Here is a 20,058-nt window from a genome sequence, read left to right as displayed (position 1 = left end):
TTGCTATTAAGTGTCGGCGATGTGCGGTCCGCAAAATGCGGAACGCACATTGCCGGTGTCAGTGTTTTGTGGATCCACAAAACACACAGACGTGTGAATGGACCCTAAGTGTTACTTCCCCACCAGGGGGTTAGCCAAAACATATATATATTTTCTTATTAGGATGCCATGTTTTGGCTAACCCCCTGGAGGGGAGGAGCATTATGACAGTGTCATCTAATACATTCCAGAACTGTAAGCGTTACATAGCATCATAAATCAATATAATGCTATGCGACCTAGTCAGTGCTGGGAGGTCAGGCCGGGAGCTGCAGACTCGCAGGGTGACAAACGCTCGTCTGCAAGGGGCCTTAGAGGCTATGGAAACCTTTGCAATGGGAGGGGGAATAAAAATAAAATTCAAGCTTACAACTTGCTCCACGTTTCAGACTTTTCATGGAAACGTGTTCCTCCCAGTAATACATGCTGGATGATGGCTCTATGTGTCCAGGATGCTGCCGCAAACAGCCTTTAACTCCAGCTCAGGAAATGTATATGTATTCTCATTGAAGAGTGTCCAGATACATCATGAGGGCCTGTCTCTTGACACCATAAGGCGGCGTTGAATCTCGTGTAGCCAGGGGTATGCATATGCACACAACCTATTGTAATGGCAATTGTGACTAAACGTTGCGACTATAAACTGTACTTCTACACTGGAGTGAGAACAGAAACCTCCTGCAAAATGAAGAGGGCTTCTATTGATGTACAATAATTTTCATGAATTAAACACAGGCCTGTTGCACCCCCCCCCCCCCCCCTGTAAGGGACTACTGCTGCCAATTGGATTTTTTACCCTTAAATGAGCTAAACAGTTGAAACCAGAACCTGTGGTTAGAGAGCTGCAGCCAAAATCCACTCATCCCAACAGCACGTGGGTGGTAACTGATGTGTTCTTCGCATAAAAATCCAAACCAGGCCGCCTTATTTATATAAAGACGGAATAAAGAAACCTGCAAAGTGGGACTGCGATATAGCGGCCTGGGTATGATGGGAGCTGAAGAGCGGGCAGGGTGCTGATCAAGGTTTATTTTAATAAAAACGCACCCCTTTACCATTCAGAAACTTACAGTACTGGCCTCCAGGCTTCTGCGGAGGCGCAGCCCAGGACGCGACGTGTAGTGTGAGGAGCACAAAACACAGAATTACACTAATGACTCTCATCTGTCTTTCGTGCAGAATATCCAAGTTCAGTTGATCTGCATGGCCGCCTGCTGTGCCTGGGACTGAGCAGCATCAGGCGTGTGTAGCTTTATGGTTCCTCAGGCCAAAGTGATTCAAGGAATGGGTTTAACCCTCCACGGGAGGCCCTGGCAGCTGTATACAGGGACTGAAACAACATGCATATGTCATCACTGCAAGGTCTGCTGACCAACAACAAAAAGACATGAAAAATTATGGCTGTAAACCTGTATAGGGCCTCATTAGGGCAGTAACATCACAGAATTCAACTTCTGAGAAAACACAAGGGTTGAAATTAAAAAGAACACAGCAGGAATATCGAAGATAGACGAGATGCGCGTTCTCTCCAGTCCCACGCTAGGCATAGCGCAGTAGCACTTTTCACTAGTGTCCTCACATGTCTATGCATACATGGATAAAGAAAGCATCACAGGACACCAAGGATGTGTCCAAGGTATTTTTTCAGTGCTCCTAGTTGCATAATATGTTTTGTGCCCTTTTGGCAACTAGTGGTATGGACCGGTAGCTGTAAATATGCCGCCGTTACATAGGACTGCATATTCACCAGACAGACGCTAAAAAAAAATAAAAAAATTAGACATGTACAGGTGAAACTTGAAAAATTGGAATATCGTGCAAAGTTCATTTATTTCAGTAATCCAATTTAAAAGGTGAAACTAACATATGAGAGAGACTCATTACATGTAAAGAGAGATATTTCAAGCCTTTGTCTAATTTGGATGATTATGGCTTACAGCTTATGAAAACCTAAAGTCACAATCTCCGAAAATTAGAATATTGTAAAAAGGTTCAATATTCTAGGCTCAAAGTGTCACACTCTAGTCGGGTAATTAATCAGTACCCCCTGAGCAAAGGGTTCCTGAGCCCTTAAATTGTCTCAGTCTGGTTCAGTAGGAATCACAATCATGGGAAAGACTGCTGACCTGACAGTTGTGCAGAAAACCATCATTGACACCCTCCATAAGGAGGGAAAGCCTCAAAAGGTAATAGCAAAAAAAAAAGTTGGATGTTCCCAAAGTGCTGTATCAAAGAACATTAATGGAAAGTTATGTGGAAGAAAAAAGGTGTACAAGTAGCAGGGATGACCGCAGCCTGGAGGGGATTGTCAGGAAAAGGCCATTCAAAAGTGTTGGGGACTTTCACAAGGAGTGGACTGAGGCTGGAGTTCATCAAGAGCCACCACACACAGATGGATCCTGGACATGGGCTTCAAATGTCTTATTCCTCTTGTCAAGCCTCTCCTGAACAAACAACGTCAGAAGTGTCTTACCTGGGCTAAAATAAGAAAAGAAAAAAAAAAAAACTTTGGTCCAAAGTCCTCTTTTCTGATGAGAGCAACTTTTGCATCTCATTTGGAAACCAAGGACCCAGAGTCTGGAGGAAGAATGGAGAGGCATACAATGCTAGATGCTTGAAGTCCAGTGTGAAGTTTCCACAGTCTATGTCGATTTGAGGAGCCATGTCATCTGCTGGTGTTGGTCCACTGTGCTTCATTAAGTCCAGAGTCAACGCAGGAGATTTTGGAGCACTTCATGCTTCCCTCCACAGACAAGCTTTATGGAGATGGTGACTTCATTTTCCAGCAGGACTTGGCACCTGCCCACACTGCCAAAAGTACCTAAACCTGGTTCAATGACCATGGGATTACTGTACTCGATTGCCCAGGAAACTCGCCTGACCTGAACCCCATAGAGAATCTATGGGGCATTGCCAAGAGATAGATGAGAGACATGAGACTGAACAATGCAGAAGAGCTGAAGGCTGCTATTGAAGCATCCTACAGGTGAAACTCGAAAAACTAGAATATCGTGCAAAAGGTCATTTATTTCAGTAATGCAACTTAAGGAATTGCATTAATGCAAGTTAAAATTAGAATATTGTGAAAAGGTTCAATATTCTAGGCTCAAAGTGTCAGCTAATTAATCCATAGCCCCCTGAGCAAAGGGTACCTCAAAATTATAACTTTGGGGTTTCATAAGCTGTAAGCCATAATCATCCAAATTATACCAAAGGCTTGAAATATCTCGCTTTGCATGTAATGAGTCTCTCTCATATGTTAGTTTCACCTTTTAAGTTGGATTACTGAAATAAATGAACTTTGCACGAAATATATATATATATATATATATATATATATATATATATATATATATATATATATACACACACACACACATACATACACACACACATACACACACTACATGCAGTGGTCTACCCTCATGAGTTCTTACAGTAGGTGTTTGTGACATTGTGTTTTCAGCACGACAGCGTCGCGCTGATACTCGGCGACGTGGTGCCGAGATCTCGCACTCACTGGGATAGCGACAGCACATCCCAGCAAGCGCGTCATAGAAGAGGCGGGAGATCCGACTTGGATTCCCGCCAATTCTACACGTGTGCGGCGTTTGTTATGAATCCTGAGGGGGAAGTCCCCGCCGGATTTTAAATAAAAATCCGGCCTGGGTCCCGCCCTCAGGAGCATACCGGGCCCTTAGGTCTGTTATGGGTTGTAAGGAGAGCCCCCCCTACGCCGAAAAAAACGGCGTAGGGGGTCCCCCTACAATCCATACCAGACCCGTATCCAAAGCACGCTACCCGGCCAGCCAGGAAGGGAGTGGGGACGAGCGAGCGCCCCCCCCCCTCCTGAGCCGTACCAGGCTGCATGCCCTCAACATGGGGGGTTGGGTGCTCTGGGGCAGGGGGCGCACTGCGGCCCCCCCACCTCAGAGCACCCTGTCCCCATGTTGATGAGGACAGGGCCCCTTCCCGACAACCCTGGCCGTTGGTTGTCGGGGTATGCGGGCGGGAGGCTTAACGGAATCTGGGAGCCCCCTTTAATAAGGGGGGCCCCCAGATACCGGCCCCCCACCCTAAGTGAATGAGTATGGGGTACATCGTACCCCTACCCATTCACCTGCAAGAAAAGTGGTAAAAACACAAATAAACCACACAGTGTATTAAAATATTTTATTTTTCTGCTCCGGAGGCCGCCCCCTGTCTTCTTTATTAGCTCTTTTACCAGGGGGGGCTCTTCTTCTTCCGATATCCCGACGGGTCTTCTCCGCTATCCGGGGGGGGTCTTCTCAACTCTCCGGGGTTCTCCTTCTGTCTTCTCCTTCTGTCTTGTTGTCTCCTTCTGTCTTCTGTCTCCGGGGGGGGCTCTTCTTCTTCCGATATCCCGACGGGTCTTCTCCGCTATCCGGGGGGGTCTTCTCAACTCTCCGGGGTTCTCCTTCTGTCTTCTCCTTCTGTCTTGTTGTCTCCTTCTGTCTTCTGTCTCTGGGGGGGGCTCTTCTTCTTCCGATATCCCGACGGGTCTTCTCCGCTATCCGGGGGGGTCTTCTCAACTCTTCGGGGTTCTCCTTCTGTCTTCTCCTTCTGTTCTTCTTCTGTCTTCTCCTTCCTTCTTGTTGTCTCGGCGCACCCCGGTTCTTCGTCTCGCGAGACTCGGCGCACCCCGATTCTTCTCTCTGTTGTTGACTCGGCGCACCCCGGTTCTCGCGAGACGAAGAATCGGGGTGCGCCGAGTCTCGCGAGACGAAGAACCGGGGTGCGCCGAGTCAACAACAGAGAGAAGAATCGGGGTGCGCCGAGTCTCGCGAGACGAAGAACCGGGGTGCGCCGAGACAACAAGAAGGAAGGAGAAGACAGAAGAAGAACAGAAGGAGAAGACAGAAGGAGAACCCCGAAGAGTTGAGAAGACCCCCCCGGATAGCGGAGAAGACCCGTCGGGATATCGGAAGAAGAAGAGCCCCCCCCAGAGACAGAAGACAGAAGGAGACAACAAGACAGAAGGAGAAGACAGAAGGAGAACCCCGGAGAGTTGAGAAGACCCCCCCGGATAGCGGAGAAGACCCGTCGGGATATCGGAAGAAGAAGAGCCCCCCCCGGAGACAGAAGACAGAAGGAGACAACAAGACAGAAGGAGAAGACAGAAGGAGAACCCCGGAGAGTTGAGAAGACCCCCCCCGGATAGCGGAGAAGACCCGTCGGGATATCGGAAGAAGAAGAGCCCCCCCTGGTAAAAGAGCTAATAAAGAAGACAGGGGGCGGCCTCCGGAGCAGAAAAATAAAATATTTTAATACACTGTGTGGTTTATTTGTGTTTTTACCACTTTTCTTGCAGGTGAATGGGTAGGGGTACGATGTACCCCATACTCATTCACTTAGGGTGGGGGGCCGGTATCTGGGGGCCCCCCTTATTAAAGGGGGCTCCCAGATTCCGATAAGCCTCCCGCCCGCATACCCCGACAACCAACGGCCAGGGTTGTCGGGAAGGGGCCCTGTCCTCATCAACATGGGGACAGGGTGCTCTGAGGTGGGGGGGCCGCAGTGCGCCCCCTGCCCCAGAGCACCCAACCCCCCATGTTGAGGGCATGCAGCCTGGTACGGCTCAGGAGGGGGGGGGGGGGGCGCTCGCTCGTCCCCACTCCCTTCCTGGCTGGCCGGGGGAGCGTGCTTTGGATACGGGTCTGGTATGGATTGTAGGGGGACCCCCTACGCCGTTTTTTTCGGCGTAGGGGGGGCTCTCCTTACAACCCATAACAGACCTAAGGGCCCGGTATGCTCCTGAGGGCGGGACCCAGGCCGGATTTTTATTTAAAATCCGGCGGGGACTTCCCCCTCAGGATTCATAACAAACGCCGCACACGTGTAGAATTGGCGGGAATCCAAGTCGGATCTCCCGCCTCTTCTATGACGCGCTTGCTCTCCATCGCGGCAAGCCAGCTCGGCGCTGGCTCCCGCGATGGGGCTCGTATGTGCTCAATCTCGCCGAGAAATACGGCGAGATTGACACAAAATCGGGTTCACCTACTGTATCTGAGGAACAATCTAAATTTCTTTAGACAAAAAAGTCCCAAGCACTACAAAAGCAGAGCAGAGAAGATCACAAGGAGGGCTTCACAGTATTTGCTTCAGGCTAGTGTTACACAGACACCATGTTTGCAATTTTTCATCTCAGGAAAACATAATATATTCTCAGTCGCTACCGGTGGTGACAGAGGGGAAAGGGAAAGCTCCTGCACAACAAAAAAAGTGATTAAACCCAATTTATGGACCTGCAGCGTTTCAGAGCCGACTCTCGTGCGACATGGTGGAGCGTCTTGTCCTTTAATCACAATATTATTGTCAACTACATTATTACGGAAAATACGATTTCTCAAGTCACTGCTCATTAATTGCATTAAGAGCAAATATTACAATGGGTAAAACCCTTTATTCTACTTGTAAATCTGAGGACTTGCTTGCCTTTCTGTGGGCAGGCAGCAACTCTTTAACCACAAGTCTCTCAGAATGCATTGCAATTGTTAACCCCTTCCTCCGATGCATGGAAAACAGTCCACCACACAGTCCCAGAGATGCATATGGTAGGTAATGTCATCACAATTTCCTGGTCCACTTCACTATGCAGGCCCGGAGATGAGGAAGGGTGAAGGGAAGCTACTGAGCATGCTATTCCAATGCAGGAGAAGGAAAACCAGAATGAGAGATAACAGGGGGCTTTACCAAAGAGGAAAATCTAATGTACACTACACAAAAAAAAAAAAAAAAACTGATTTAATGCATGGATATTGTAATAATATTTGATGTAATATGGGCTATTCATTTCATAGCAATATTTTTCATGGGATAACCCCCTTTAAGTATTAACAGTAAGACTCCATATCACTTATCATTACAGGCAGAGTTACAATGTCAGATATCACCTCTATATAGAGAATACATGATCCACCATTCACAATAGGCGATATCAGATATCTGAGCTCCCTCCTGACCTCTGCACATCAGGGTTGCCAACCAGAAGTTTTTTTTCTGGACAACTTCAAAGTCACGGACATCCAACATATTTTACAGACAAATTGGAAAACCATAATAAATTATAAAGATTCTAAGTAATCCCTGTCTATAGCTCAGTATACTGATAAGTATACTCATTTCCAGCATTTACTGGGAGCTATATAAAAAAAAAAAAATATGGACACATCAAGTTTTTTTCATGGACACATGTAAAAAAGTCACCTATTTTGATGGACTGTCCAAAAGTTTCTGGACAGTTGGCAACCCTGCAGGGCACATCTACAAAATTATGCCATAGAAATCAATGAGGTCCCCCTGTCCATTGTGCCCATGGTGGCTGCTGTGAAAGTACCCTAGAGAGATGCTTTACACTAGAGTTTTTGTTTTCCGGTATTGAGTTCTGTCACAGGAGCTCAATACCCGAAAAAAACTGATCAGAATGCATTAGGATAAAACTGAATAGAGAGCATTCCGTTCAGTCCCTCTTACGTTTTTTTGGCCGGAGAAAATACCGCAGCATCCTGCATTTTTCTCGCCGGCCAAAAATCCTGAACACTAGCAAGAATGCTGGATCCAGCATTAATTTCTATTGAAATGCATTAATGCCGGATCCAAGTGATCCGGCAAAACTGATCCGGTTTTGCCGTTTGCGCATACGCAGACCTTTAAAAATGAGAAAATAAATACCGGATCCGTTTTTCCGGATAACAACCAGAAATACGGATCCGGTATTGCAATGCATTTGTGAGACGGCTCCCCATCCGGATCCGTCTGACAAATGCCAGCCGTTTGCGTCCGGATTGCAACGGAACTGCCTGCTGGAATCCTCTGCTGCAAGTGTGAAAGTACCCTAAATGTCGGTATTAAACAGCTCAAGCAAGATGGCAGTCCTCAGTCATGTTCGGGAATTTAAAAAATAAAAAAAATAAAAAAAAAAAATAGATAAAAAAGGATATCTGTTGCTAACTGGAAGGAAAAAAAAATAAAAATATATGCAGTGACCCACAGAGCAGCCAGACACCATGAAGACAACAGCACAGGTTCATCTATGCGAAAATGCACAATGCAATAGGAACATCGGCACTAGGTAACAAAGCAGGGGGAGGGGTGGGAGATTTATAAATCTAGTCTTTTGCAGTGGAAGAAATAACACTAAACATTACAACTTGGTACATCAGTCTCAGATTTCACAGAAAATGATATGTCTATAGAAAACACTTGGAAACAAACCAATTTCATCCAATCCAGGGACCATAAAAGGGCAAGCACACCAACTATATAAAAACACTAAGAACAAGAGGCAATAAGGAAACACAGGCACAAAAGAAGCAAAGAATATATCTGCCTATTCCGTCCAAGAGGAAGCTTTCATAGTACACAAATGTACATCTACCTGGAAGGCCAGCATGTAGAGTGGATTAAAACTATAGAAATACTACATCACGTCAGCTTTAGAATATTAAAAAGCTTGGTAAAATATTATGTGAACTTAGGTTTCCACAAACCACTTGACAAATAAGGAGATTGATTTTAAAGGGGTTTTTCTGTGACTTTGATGTTAATGGCCTTACCCTCAGGATAAGTCATTAATAGGGATGAGCGAATAGACTTTGGATGCTTCATCCAAAGTCAATTCGCATAAAACTTTGTTGTGCGGGAGCTTAGAATGTATTGGCTCAGATGAGCCGAGGTTATTACTTTGCGAAGTCTCGTGATTCAGTTCCAAGTGGTACCTTGGAACCGAACCAGAGTTTGGTATCAAGGTTTTTTACATTAATAATTCATTTGCAAAGTTATTACACAAAGTATCGAGAATTCGGAAAGTAATAACCTTGGCTCATCGGAGCCAATACATTCTAATACTGTACGGAGCGCCCGCGCCGTACACTATTACAACAAAGTTTTATGAGAATCGACTTCAGATGAAGCAGCCGAAGTCGATTCGCTCATCCCTAGTCATTAATATCAGATCGGTCGGGTTCCAATATCCTGCACCCCCACTGATTAGCTGTTTCGGGCAGATGTCTGTGCTGGAATGCACACAGTGAAGAGCGCTGTAAGCAGAAGGCGCCGGAGTTCTGCTGCTCAGCTCCTGTTCACTTGAATGGGAGTACATCGACATGGCCACTACATGGTGTATGGAGCTTCCCGCTTCCGGCTCTGTTCACAGTATAGTTTAGGCTACTTTCACACTAGAGTTTCTATTTTCCGGTATTGAGATCCGTCATAGGAACAAAACGTAACTGAACAGAACAGAGTGCACCAAAATGCATTCTGTTCCGTTTGGTTGCGTTCCCATACCGGAGAGCAAACCGCAGCATGCTGCAGTTTGCTTTCAGTCCTGGGATGCGGAGTAAAGCGGAACCATTACATAGAATATATACAAGTGTATTCTGCATAGAGTATTTTTATATACAGACACCAATTCTCAGTCATGCACTGATCCTAAAATTACATCCTGCATTATGGCCTAAAGCTGGCGGCCATTAGAAACTGACAAGCTTGCTGTCACACCTATCAACTTATCAGATTTTGGAAGACCTCCACAGTTGTCCCACTGCAGTATAGGAGCTCAGCTAAGTTGAGGTTTTCCAAAATCAGATAAGTGAGCAGAAATCGGCAAGCTTTAGCATTCCAGCTGTTGTAAAACTACATCTCCTAGAAAGGCCAATTCACTTCTATGGGAGTTCAGAGTGCAGCCATAATACAAGCACATGCTGGGGGTTGTAGTTTCTGGACCACTGGAGTGATGGATCTTATTGACCCCTAGTGTAGAGCATCTAATGCAAAGTTAGAGCTCCCAGAATATAAAATCACCAGAGCAAATGCTGCTGGGAGATTGTGGGTATAAGACCTCTTCCACACGAGTGATCTAGGATTGTGTCAAGATCTGTTCAGGGAAAAACGGATGGTTTTGCACGCACGTTGAATCCGTTTTGTCTGCAACTGTATTCAGCATTTATGTAAAAAATGGAAGTGGGGCACTCTCTTAAGCAAAAAGGATGTTTAATACATATAAAATACAATAAATTCACAATAAAATAGATATACGGTTATTCTGTAATAGCAGCGGATAAATAAGACGGAAATCCTAAAATGTGGTTAAAAAAGCAAAAATATTTTAAAAATACATTAAATTACAGTCAGCATAAATTGGTCCATGTCCTTTACTTTATTAAGTGCTGCATCCAAAATTTATATAGGGTATTTTTTATCTAAGAATTGATCAGTCATGATTTTGGCTTCTTTTTCAAATTCAACGTCTTGTGTGCAGTTGCGTTTGGCTCTCCGCATTTGTCCTTGTGGAATATTAATCAACCAATTAGGGAGATGATAACTGTTGAATAGAATATAACTGTTGCACGCTGTTGGTTTAGTAAAAGTTGTACATTGTAATTTACCCTCCTGACTTGAGATTTTTAAATCCAGAAATTCCAGTGAGGTTTTGCTGGTATTTCCCGTAAAAGTCAAATTCCACTCATTTTGGTTGATATCGCTTAAAAATAGTTTTAAAATATCCTCCTCTCCCTGCCATATAAAAAATACATCGATGTATCGTTGCCAGTGATTGTCCATAATTTGAGGGCTCTGGAATCACTCAGTGACTGTGATACATATTGGAGACTGGTTTTTAATCTGGATTTATTTGAGCATTTCACCGCTTCAATATTTCAAATGTGAAAAAATATAAAGGAATACTAGTTAATCTATGTTTTGAATAACATTGAATATTCAAAAACTGGAATACCTTTTTGGGATCTATATTTATGCTGACTGTAATTTAATGTATTTTTAAAATATTTTTGCTTTTTTAACCACATTTTAGGATTTCCGTCTTATTTATCATCCGCTGCTATTACAGAATAACCGTATATCTATTTTATTGTGAATTTATTGTATTTTATATGTATTAAAGATCCTTTTTGCTTAAGAGAGTGCCCCACTTCCATTTTTTACATTTATCCTACTTTTCAGACTAGGTGTTGTCTGTTAGTGGGAGCACCTCTATTTAGATCACCACCTCATTCGAGTGCGACATTACTTTATACTTATGTATTCAGCATTTATTTCAATCCGGATTTGAAAACTGAAGAATGACCATCTCCTAACAACCATCAGGGAAAAACACATTTCATCTGGATACGTTCCAGAGCTGCGTGAAAAAGGCACAGTATAGAACATGCTGCAATTTTTCCTGAACGCAAAGTGATGTTTGAAAACTCATCTGCTCAGAATCATTGAAATGAGAGGCCCAGAACTCAGCCCGCATGCTAAGCGTTCACAACACGTTGCATCGGGATGGAAAACTCACTTGTGTGAAAGGGTCCTAAAGCCAGCGGAGTTGGGAATGCAGTTCTGATCTATTAAAGAGTGATGAATTCAATGTCTAAACTGTAAAGTTAAGAGAGAAGGTGGACCTGTGTATTAAAGGCACTAGTCCCAAACACTTCTCACCTACTGTGTCCTTCTCCCATACCTTGTAGATTGTAAGCCCTCACGGGCAGGGTCCTCTCTCCTTCTGTACCAGTCTGTAACTCGTCTTGTACATTCTTATTGCAGTTCTGTATTATGCATGTGCACATCGCACGTTGATAATAATACTTAGAAATATTTCCTCCAGGAACAAACCAGTAACAAGTGAACCTGATTAATTAACATGCACTCTACACATTTGAAGTCGCATTAAAAACTAAATGTTTTAATTAAAAAAATAAAGATGAAAATTATCTATAAAAAAATAAATATAAAATCCAATTGAAGTTAGACGACAATAGGCAAGTATAGGGCGTTAGGACATTTAGGCTAGGTCTACACTTCTTGGGGGCACAACTACACTGCAACATTTTGTTGCACCAATGTTGCGCGACCATTTTTATAATGGTAGTCTATGGTGTCGCACTGCAACATGCTGCGAAGAGACAGTAGCAGAAAAATCCATCTTGAATGGATTTTTTGCGACGGTCGTGTTGCAGCATGTCGCATGGTGCAGTGCGACGCCATAGACTGCCATTATAAAAATGGTCGTGCGACAAATGTAGTCTTGTAGACCTAGCCTTAATGTCCAGGCTGCAGATGGGTCCTGCTGGTGAAGCATGAGGAGATACAAATTCCTGTTGTACTAGACTATATTATTGTAAGCCATGGTTAAATAGAACATCACCGATAACGTTCTATTGCCATTTATGCAAGGCCTCGATATATATATACTCTGTATTGGACTACATTCTCTTTCTCCAGAGAAGTATCCTTCAAAGACTTGTTAACCGTCACAAACTGTACAATAGGAAATGCTGCATTCCTGTTACAGGAGAATACTTAGTCTATACAAAACATGACATCCAGCAATTCTCACGCCACACGAATTGACACAACAAGAATTACAGACTTTCCACAGAACACAACGTACCCGCAGTGGAGAAAACAATCCACTCAACTTACAGCAACAATGGTACTCAAGTCTGGAGAGAACAAGAACATTTCGGTTACCTGAAGTCACTCACCTGGCCGTGGTTAATGAAGCCATATTTTTTGGATATCCGATCAGCCACTGCAGGACCACCTGGTACGTGGACTGCCCATGTGTTTGTATAGACCTTATGTCCGGCCAAGTCTTTCAGTTGTAATGATAGGGAAGTCCAGAATAGAAAGAGAACGGTAGGCCTCAGATCCATGACAAAGCTTTGTGCTCCTAAATCAATGCAAAGCAGTCCTCAAAAGAAGCCAGATTAGATACAATCTGCTTGTCCTGCGCAAGAACTTCGTTGAGTCCTGGGGATCATGGGGTCCGAAAACAAAAAGTTTCCAAGTAGAAGCAAAAAGTAATAAAAAATAAAAATAAAAAAAAAATCCACAACAATCCTCCTTAAGCTGCAGAAGACTCCCCAGACCGAAAATTATGTCCAAACTCTGTTCTGTAAGCAAAGGGAGGGGAAAATATGTGATAAATAATGGATGTAGAAACCTCTATAGCAGGGGTGGCCAACCTGCAGCCCTCCAGCTGTTACAAAACTACAACTCCCAGTATGCCTGGACAGCCTACAGTTATTAGGGCACGCTGGGAGTTGTAATTTTGAAACAGCTGGAGCGCCGCAGATTGAGCACCCCTGCTCTACAGTAATAAATTATACAGATATACATAGATACATCTCTAAAACAATTAGTTATGTTGCAGTCTGTAAGACTGGAGCAACTCTGGCTCCTGAAAATATCTATTTAAAAAATTTAAAATAAATCTAAAATAAAAAACACACAAACGGATGAGAACATTAACATGTCGCAGGCATAGCAACCTGATTATGCTGCCAATAATTTGTCTGGCAGCCTCTGTGTTCTGAAATAGCTGGACACTTTGCGGCCCTGTTTTATTAGGAGTGTGGAAAAAAAAAATATTGTGTTGAATTTATGAAAACTCACAGGACTTAACCACACTTTTGCTATGGAAATAAATTGAACTCCACATGTGCAGTTGCTTATCGTAAGCCTGTAATAGACTCTCTGCGGTATTTCTCTGTCAGTAGAGCTTTGTGCAGATAAAATGTAACTTATCAGCCTGGAACATTAAAAATAAAAAATAAAAAAGCCTGCTCATCACAGCGGTAAGAATACAGCCTGACGGTCAGGTTTCCGGATGCCAAAAATCAGGAGTGGATCATAAAAAGGAAAAAGTATAAAGGACGGATAGGACTTTTTTTTTTTTTATTCACTCAGTCATAAAAAAACTGCATCAGGAAACCTGAAAGTGTGGCTGAGCCCTAAGCTTTCCACCAATTACAGCTTGTCCACTTATATGATGCATGTATAGTAAGTTACCTGCCTTCACCTTGCTTTGGATGCCCAATTGGTTAAAGAGGAGGATCATCATGTTCAGCTTTCCACAAATTTTGCAATTAAAGGGGTTCTCGGTATCTTATTGGTGGGGGGGGGGGGGGGTCTGACACCAGATACCCCCACAATCAGCTGTTTGAGAAGGCACTGGCACTAGCACCATTGCCTTCTCTCATCAAGCAGTGCCGTACCGCAGCTAAGCGCAATACACTTCAACAGAGGCTGAGCTGGGACTAGGCCATATGACCAATGAACGAGACGTCACTGGCCTAGGGAACGCCGCTGATCATCTACTCCAGATATCCAGAGGATAGATCATCAGTTAAAAACCCCTTTAAATAACCTGGAATGTGCACATGACCTGCGATGTGTTCACTTTATGACACCCAGGAAGTAACCTTTTTACTGCCGAGGAGATACAGTGGGGCAAAAAAAGTATTTTGTCAGCCACCAATTGTGCAAGTTCTCCCACTTAAAAAGATGAGGCCTGTAATTTTCATCATAGGTATACCTCAACTATGAGAGACAGAATGGGGGGAAAGAATACAGGAAATCACATTGTAGGATTTCTAATGAACTAATTGGTAAATTCCTCAGTAAAATAAGTATCTGGTCACCTACAAACAAGCAAGATTTCTGGCTCTCACAGACCTGTAACTTCTTTAAGAGGCTTCTCTGTCCTCCACTTATTACCTGTATTAATGGCACCTGTTTGGACTTGTTATCAGTATAAAAGACACCTGTCCACAACCTCAAACAGTCACACTCCAAACTCCACTATGGCTAAGACCAAAAAGAGCTGTCGAAGGACACCAGAAACAAAAATAGTAGACCTGCACCAGGCTGGGAAGACTGAATCTGCAATAGGCAAGCAGCTTGGTGTGAAGAAATCAACTTTGGGAGCAATTATTAGAAAATGGAAGACCTACAAGACCACTGATAATCTCCCTCGTTCTGGGGCTCCATGCAAGATCTCACCCCATGGGGTCAAAATGATCACAGGAACGGTGAGCAAAAATCCCAGAACCACATGGCAGGACCTAGTGAATGACCTGCAGAGAGCTGGGACCGAAGTAACAAAGGCTACCATCAGTAACACACTACGCCGCAAGGGACTCAAATCCTGCAGTGCCAGACGTGTCCCCCTGCTTAGGCCAGTACATGTCTGGGCCCGTCTGAAGTTTGCTAAAGAGCATTTGGATGATCCAGAAGAGGAGGATTGGGAGAATGTCATATGGTCAGATGAAACCAAAGTAGAACTTTTTGGTAAAAACAACTCGTCGTGTTTGGAGGAGAAAGAATGCCAAGTTGCATCCAAATAACAATTTGAATAACAATAAAAATTCCTACACAAATCTGCTGAAAATTTATGTTTATTGTTAATGTGTATTTTTTTTTGTCACTTTCATTTATACTTAATATTTGTGTTTTTTTATTTTACTAACTTTTAGCCCCCTTAGGGACTAGAACCCTTGTCCCATTCACCCTGATAGAGCTCTATCAGGGTGAATAGGATCTCACACTGTCCCTGCTGCTTTGTGCTCTGTGCACACAGCAGCATGGAGCTGAACATGGCAGCCAGGGCTTCAATAGCGTCCTGGCTGCCATGGTAACCGATCGGAGCCCCAGGATTACACAGCTGGGGCTCCGATCGGAGGAGCAGGGGAGAGGGGATCCTGTGGCCACTGCCACCAATGATTAATACTGGTGGGGGGGGGGGGCGCACTGCACCACCAACGTTTTTAATACTGGGATGGGGTGGGGGGCGCACTGCGCCACTAATGATTAATACTGGGGGGCTTGGGGGGGGGGGGGGCAGACTGCGCCACCAATGTTTTTACTATTAGGATGGGGGTGGAGGGTGCACTGTGCCACCAATGATTAATACTGGGGGGCTTGGGGGGGCACACTGCGCCACCAATGAAGATAAGTCTCTCAATCATTCATATACAGGAGGCGGGAGCTGGCTGCAGAATCACATAGCCGGCTCCCGACCTCTATGACAAGTAGCTGCGATGCGCGGCGCCTAAGGGGTTAACTACCGCAGATCGCAGCTATTGCTCATAGAGGTCGGGAGCCGGCTATGTGATTCTGCAGCCAGCTCCCGCCTCCTGTATATGAATTAATGAAAGACTTCTCTTCATTGGTGGAGCAGCGGCCACAGCCCCGCCCCTCCTCTTATGTTCTCTCCTCTCATTGGCGGCAGCAGCGGCACAGGGGGAGGGAGACACTGCTTCCTTCTCCCCTGTGCTGCGGAGGGAACACAGAGAGCACTGACAGCAGGGCGTTCTGTGTTCCCAATACATTATCGGTATATCGGCAAAATAGATGCCGATACCGATAACGGTCAAAATCCTCAATATCGGCCGATAATATCGGTAAAACCGATAATCGGTCGATCCCTAATACCTACTGTGAAGCATGGGGGTGGAAACATCATGCTTTGTGGCTGTTTTTCTGCAAAGGGACCAGGACGCTGATCTGTGTAAAGGAAAGAATGAATGGGGCCATGTATCGTGAGATTTTGAGTGAAAACCTCTTCCATCAGCAAGGGCATTGAAGATGAAACATGGCTGGGTCTTTTAGCATGACAATGATCCCAAACACACCACCCGGGCAACGAAGGAGATGCTTCGGAAGAAGCATTTCAAGGTCCTGGAGTGGCCTAGCCAGTCTCCAGATCTCAACCCCATAGAAAACCTTTGGAGGGAGTTGAAAGTCCGTGTTGCCCAGCGACAGCCCCAAAACATCACTGCTCTAGAGGAGATCTGCATGGAGGAATGGGCCAAAATACCAGCAACAGTGTGTGAAAATCTTGTGAAGACTTACAGAAAACGTTTGACCTCTGTCATTGCCAACAAAGTATTGAGATGAACTATTCTTATTGACCAAATACGGTACTTATTTTCCACCATAATTTACAATTAAAAATTCTTTTAAAATCAGAGTGATTTTCTGGATTTGTTTTTCTCATTATGTCTCTCATAGTTGAGGTATACCCATGATGAAAATTACAGGCCACTCATCTTTAAGAGTACTTTCACACTAGCGTTTTTCTTTTCCGGCGCTGAGTTCCGTCCTAGGGACTCAAATCCGGAAAAGAACTGATCAGTTTTATCCCCATGCATTCTGAATGGAGAGTCAGTCCTTCAGGATGCATCAGGATGTCTTCAGTTCAGTCTTTTTGACTGATCAGGCTTTTCAGAAAAACGTAGCATGCAGTATTTTTACCTCCGGCCAAGAAGCCTGAACACTTTGAACGCCGGATCAGGCCTTTTTCCCATTGACTTGCATTAACGCCGGATCTGGCGCTGTGTGTTCAGTCAAAACGGATCCGGCTTTTGCATGTTAAACCCGAAAAATGTGAAAAAAAAAGTTAAAGTCCCTAAATGGCGGATCCGTTTTTTCCAATGCATTTTTTCATTGTGATCAAAATCCTGATCAGGATTCAAATGTAATCCGTTTTCACACGTTTTTTCCGGATCCGGCGGGCAGTTCCGGTGTCGGAATTGAACGCCGGATTAAAACAACGCTAGTGTGAAAGTAGCCTAAGTGGGAGAACTTGCACAATTGGTGGCTGACTAAATACTTTTTTTGCCCCACTGGTATTCACCAACTATCTAAGAGTTACAAAGGACCCATTCTAAATTGGGAGATGCCCAATCAGCATCCAGTGTCTCACTCCTACTAGCGATGACTTTTTTCCCCACCAACATTTCATGGCTGGCAATTGCTGGACAGTAAACGGACACATTGGGATATCAGCAAAAGCAGACAAACCATTATGTGACGCGAGTCTAAGGCCTCTTGCACACAACCATATGTATTTTGCAGTCCGCAAAAAACCCCAAAAAAATACAGATGACGTCCATGTGCATTCCGTATTTTGCGGAACGGAACAGCTTGCCTCTAATAGAACAGTCCTATCCTTGTCTGTTATGCAGACAATAATAGGACAAGTTCTATCTCTTAGCGGAACGGATATACGGAAACTGAATGCACACAGAGTACTGTTTTTTTTTGCGGATCCATTTAAATGAATGGTTCCGCATACAGACCGCAAACAGAAACCGCAAAAATGGAACGTAAAATAAAGTACGTTCATGTGCAAGAGGCTTAACTCTCAAGACAATATAACAGACTCCCCTAGAGACTAATTAGAGGGAATCTATCACTTTGGAAAAGATCTATTAAGTGCAGTAATACATGTACAGAACACCTGGCGCTGACTGCAGATCAGTCATTTGTATATAGATCCTCTCTCACCCCCATTCCCCGGCTATGCGCCCACAAACGGCTGTGGAATGCATTTCTGCTAAAGTCCTCTCCATTCTGCGTGTACGCACAAGAGTCCTCTCAATGCACTCTATGGTTGGTTTGTGGGCGCACAGTAGGGGAATAGGGGTGCGTATCGACATACAAATGACTGATCTGCAGTCAGCGGCAGGTGTCTATACATGTACTACTGTATTTATTAGGGCTTGCCGGGGAAATGACAATGCAGAAGTGAACCCAGCCTACGGCAGCACTGGTGGGCGTGGTTGATTGGTTGTTTAGCACTAAAGACTTCTTAGGCTACTTTCACACTTGCGGCAGAGAGATCCGGCAAGCAGTTCCGTCGCCGGAACTGCCTGCCGGATCAGGCAAAATGTATGCTAACTGATGGCATTAGTAAGACTGATCAGGATCCTGATCAGTCTTAAAAATGCCTGATCAGTCGAAAAAATGCATTGAAATGCCGGATCCGTCTTTCCGGTGTCATCCGGCAAAAACGGATCCGGCATTTATTTTTTCACCTTTTTTTCAGTCTGCGCATGCGCATACCGGAAGGACGGATCCGGCATTCCGGTATTCTGAATGCCGGATCCGGCACTAATACATTCCTATGGGAAAAAATGCCTGATCCGGCATTCAGGCAAGTCTTCAGTTTTTTTAGCCGGAGATAAAACCGTAGCATGCTACGGTTTTCTCTTTTGCCTGATCAGTCAAAACGACTGAACTGAAGACATACTGATGCAAACTGAACGGATTACTCTCCATTCAGAATGCATGGGGACATACCTGATCAGTTCTTTTCCGGTATAGAGCCCCTGTGACGGAACTCTATGCCGGAAAAGAAAAACGCAAGTGTGAAAGTAGCCTTATGGTGGCCCTACACATTACATGAACATTGGCCCAACGGTCACAGTCAACCATCTAAAACAGGGATGCCCAACCTGCGGCCCTCCAGCTGTTGCAAAACTACAACTCCCAGTATGCCTGGACAGCCTACAGCTATTAGGGCATGCTGAGAATTGTAGTTTTGCAACAGCTGGAAGACCGCAGGTTGAGCATTCCGGATCTAAAACTTCTCGTGGTGTCCCAATTCTTCCAATGTTAAATTTGCCTAATCCTTTTTTCATCAATGGATGTGTTTGGGGGGGGGGGGGGGGGTTGTCTGTTGGAAGAAACAGCTGTCAGCTGAACAAACAAGCTTTTAACAGATACTCCCACGTGCCCAAAGTTCAGAATCCGGTTTGCAGAAATCCATGCACATGCTGCAGAAAGAACTGTATCGAGGAGTAGAGAACAACAAATCTGCCACATGTGAACATTCACTTATACAAGTATTAGTATCCTCCTTTTGCCGTCTTGAAACCGCACCAGACTGTTCAATGCTGATGTGTCATTTAGAGCCATGAGTTACACCTCTCCCTGGGAAGAGATCCATCAGGATAAGTCATAGGTGTAGAGGTCTGACTAATGCTGCTCACAGCAGAGTCGTTTAGCATTAAGCCTATGTGTACAGCTTCCATCAGCGGATGACCTGATAAACCCCTCGCCATACTTTAAATAAGAAAAGAGTGTACCCCACTGACCACAGGGATGGGCTTTCAGATCCCCACTATAATTTGCTTGGCTTTTTTAGCAGACACGTGGCATGAGGTCACTGCATGTGCGGGAAGCAGCTTCCTTCAGTGCACTGACCGCAGCCAGTCTGTCTCTACTTCATGCAGGTATCGACACGCCGAGGTCTGGAAAAAGGTTAACCTCTTCTGTGCTAGTCATTCCAGAGCTTGCACAACAAAAAGCCTAGGCGGCAGTGGGTTGCATAGAAACAAGAGCAGACAAAGGCTTCCCACCTGCCTATTAACCACAATTAAGTGGTCATTTCAGGTGCTCATCCAATGTGTGGACAGTCATACAAGA

General features: G+C 44.6%; 1 protein-coding gene across 1 annotated transcript in view; it reads right to left on the bottom strand.

The window, feature by feature from the left end:
- The window catches only part of FURIN (furin, paired basic amino acid cleaving enzyme), a 205,906-nt gene that overhangs the window by 160,230 nt on the left and 25,618 nt on the right, over window positions 1-20,058 (bottom strand). Inside the window, exon 2 of the mRNA XM_040414111.1 lies at window positions 12,546-12,956. Within this exon, the coding sequence (XP_040270045.1) occupies window positions 12,546-12,716 (171 nt within the window). The 5' untranslated portion in view covers window positions 12,717-12,956. The remainder of the gene's footprint in view (window positions 1-12,545; window positions 12,957-20,058) is intronic.

Source organism: Bufo bufo, chromosome 1 (genome assembly GCF_905171765.1).
Source record: "Bufo bufo chromosome 1, aBufBuf1.1, whole genome shotgun sequence".
NCBI classification, from domain to species: domain Eukaryota; kingdom Metazoa; phylum Chordata; class Amphibia; order Anura; family Bufonidae; genus Bufo; species Bufo bufo.
The sequence above is the reverse complement of the archived record's forward strand: the minus strand, read 5'-3'. Positions and strand labels throughout refer to the sequence as shown.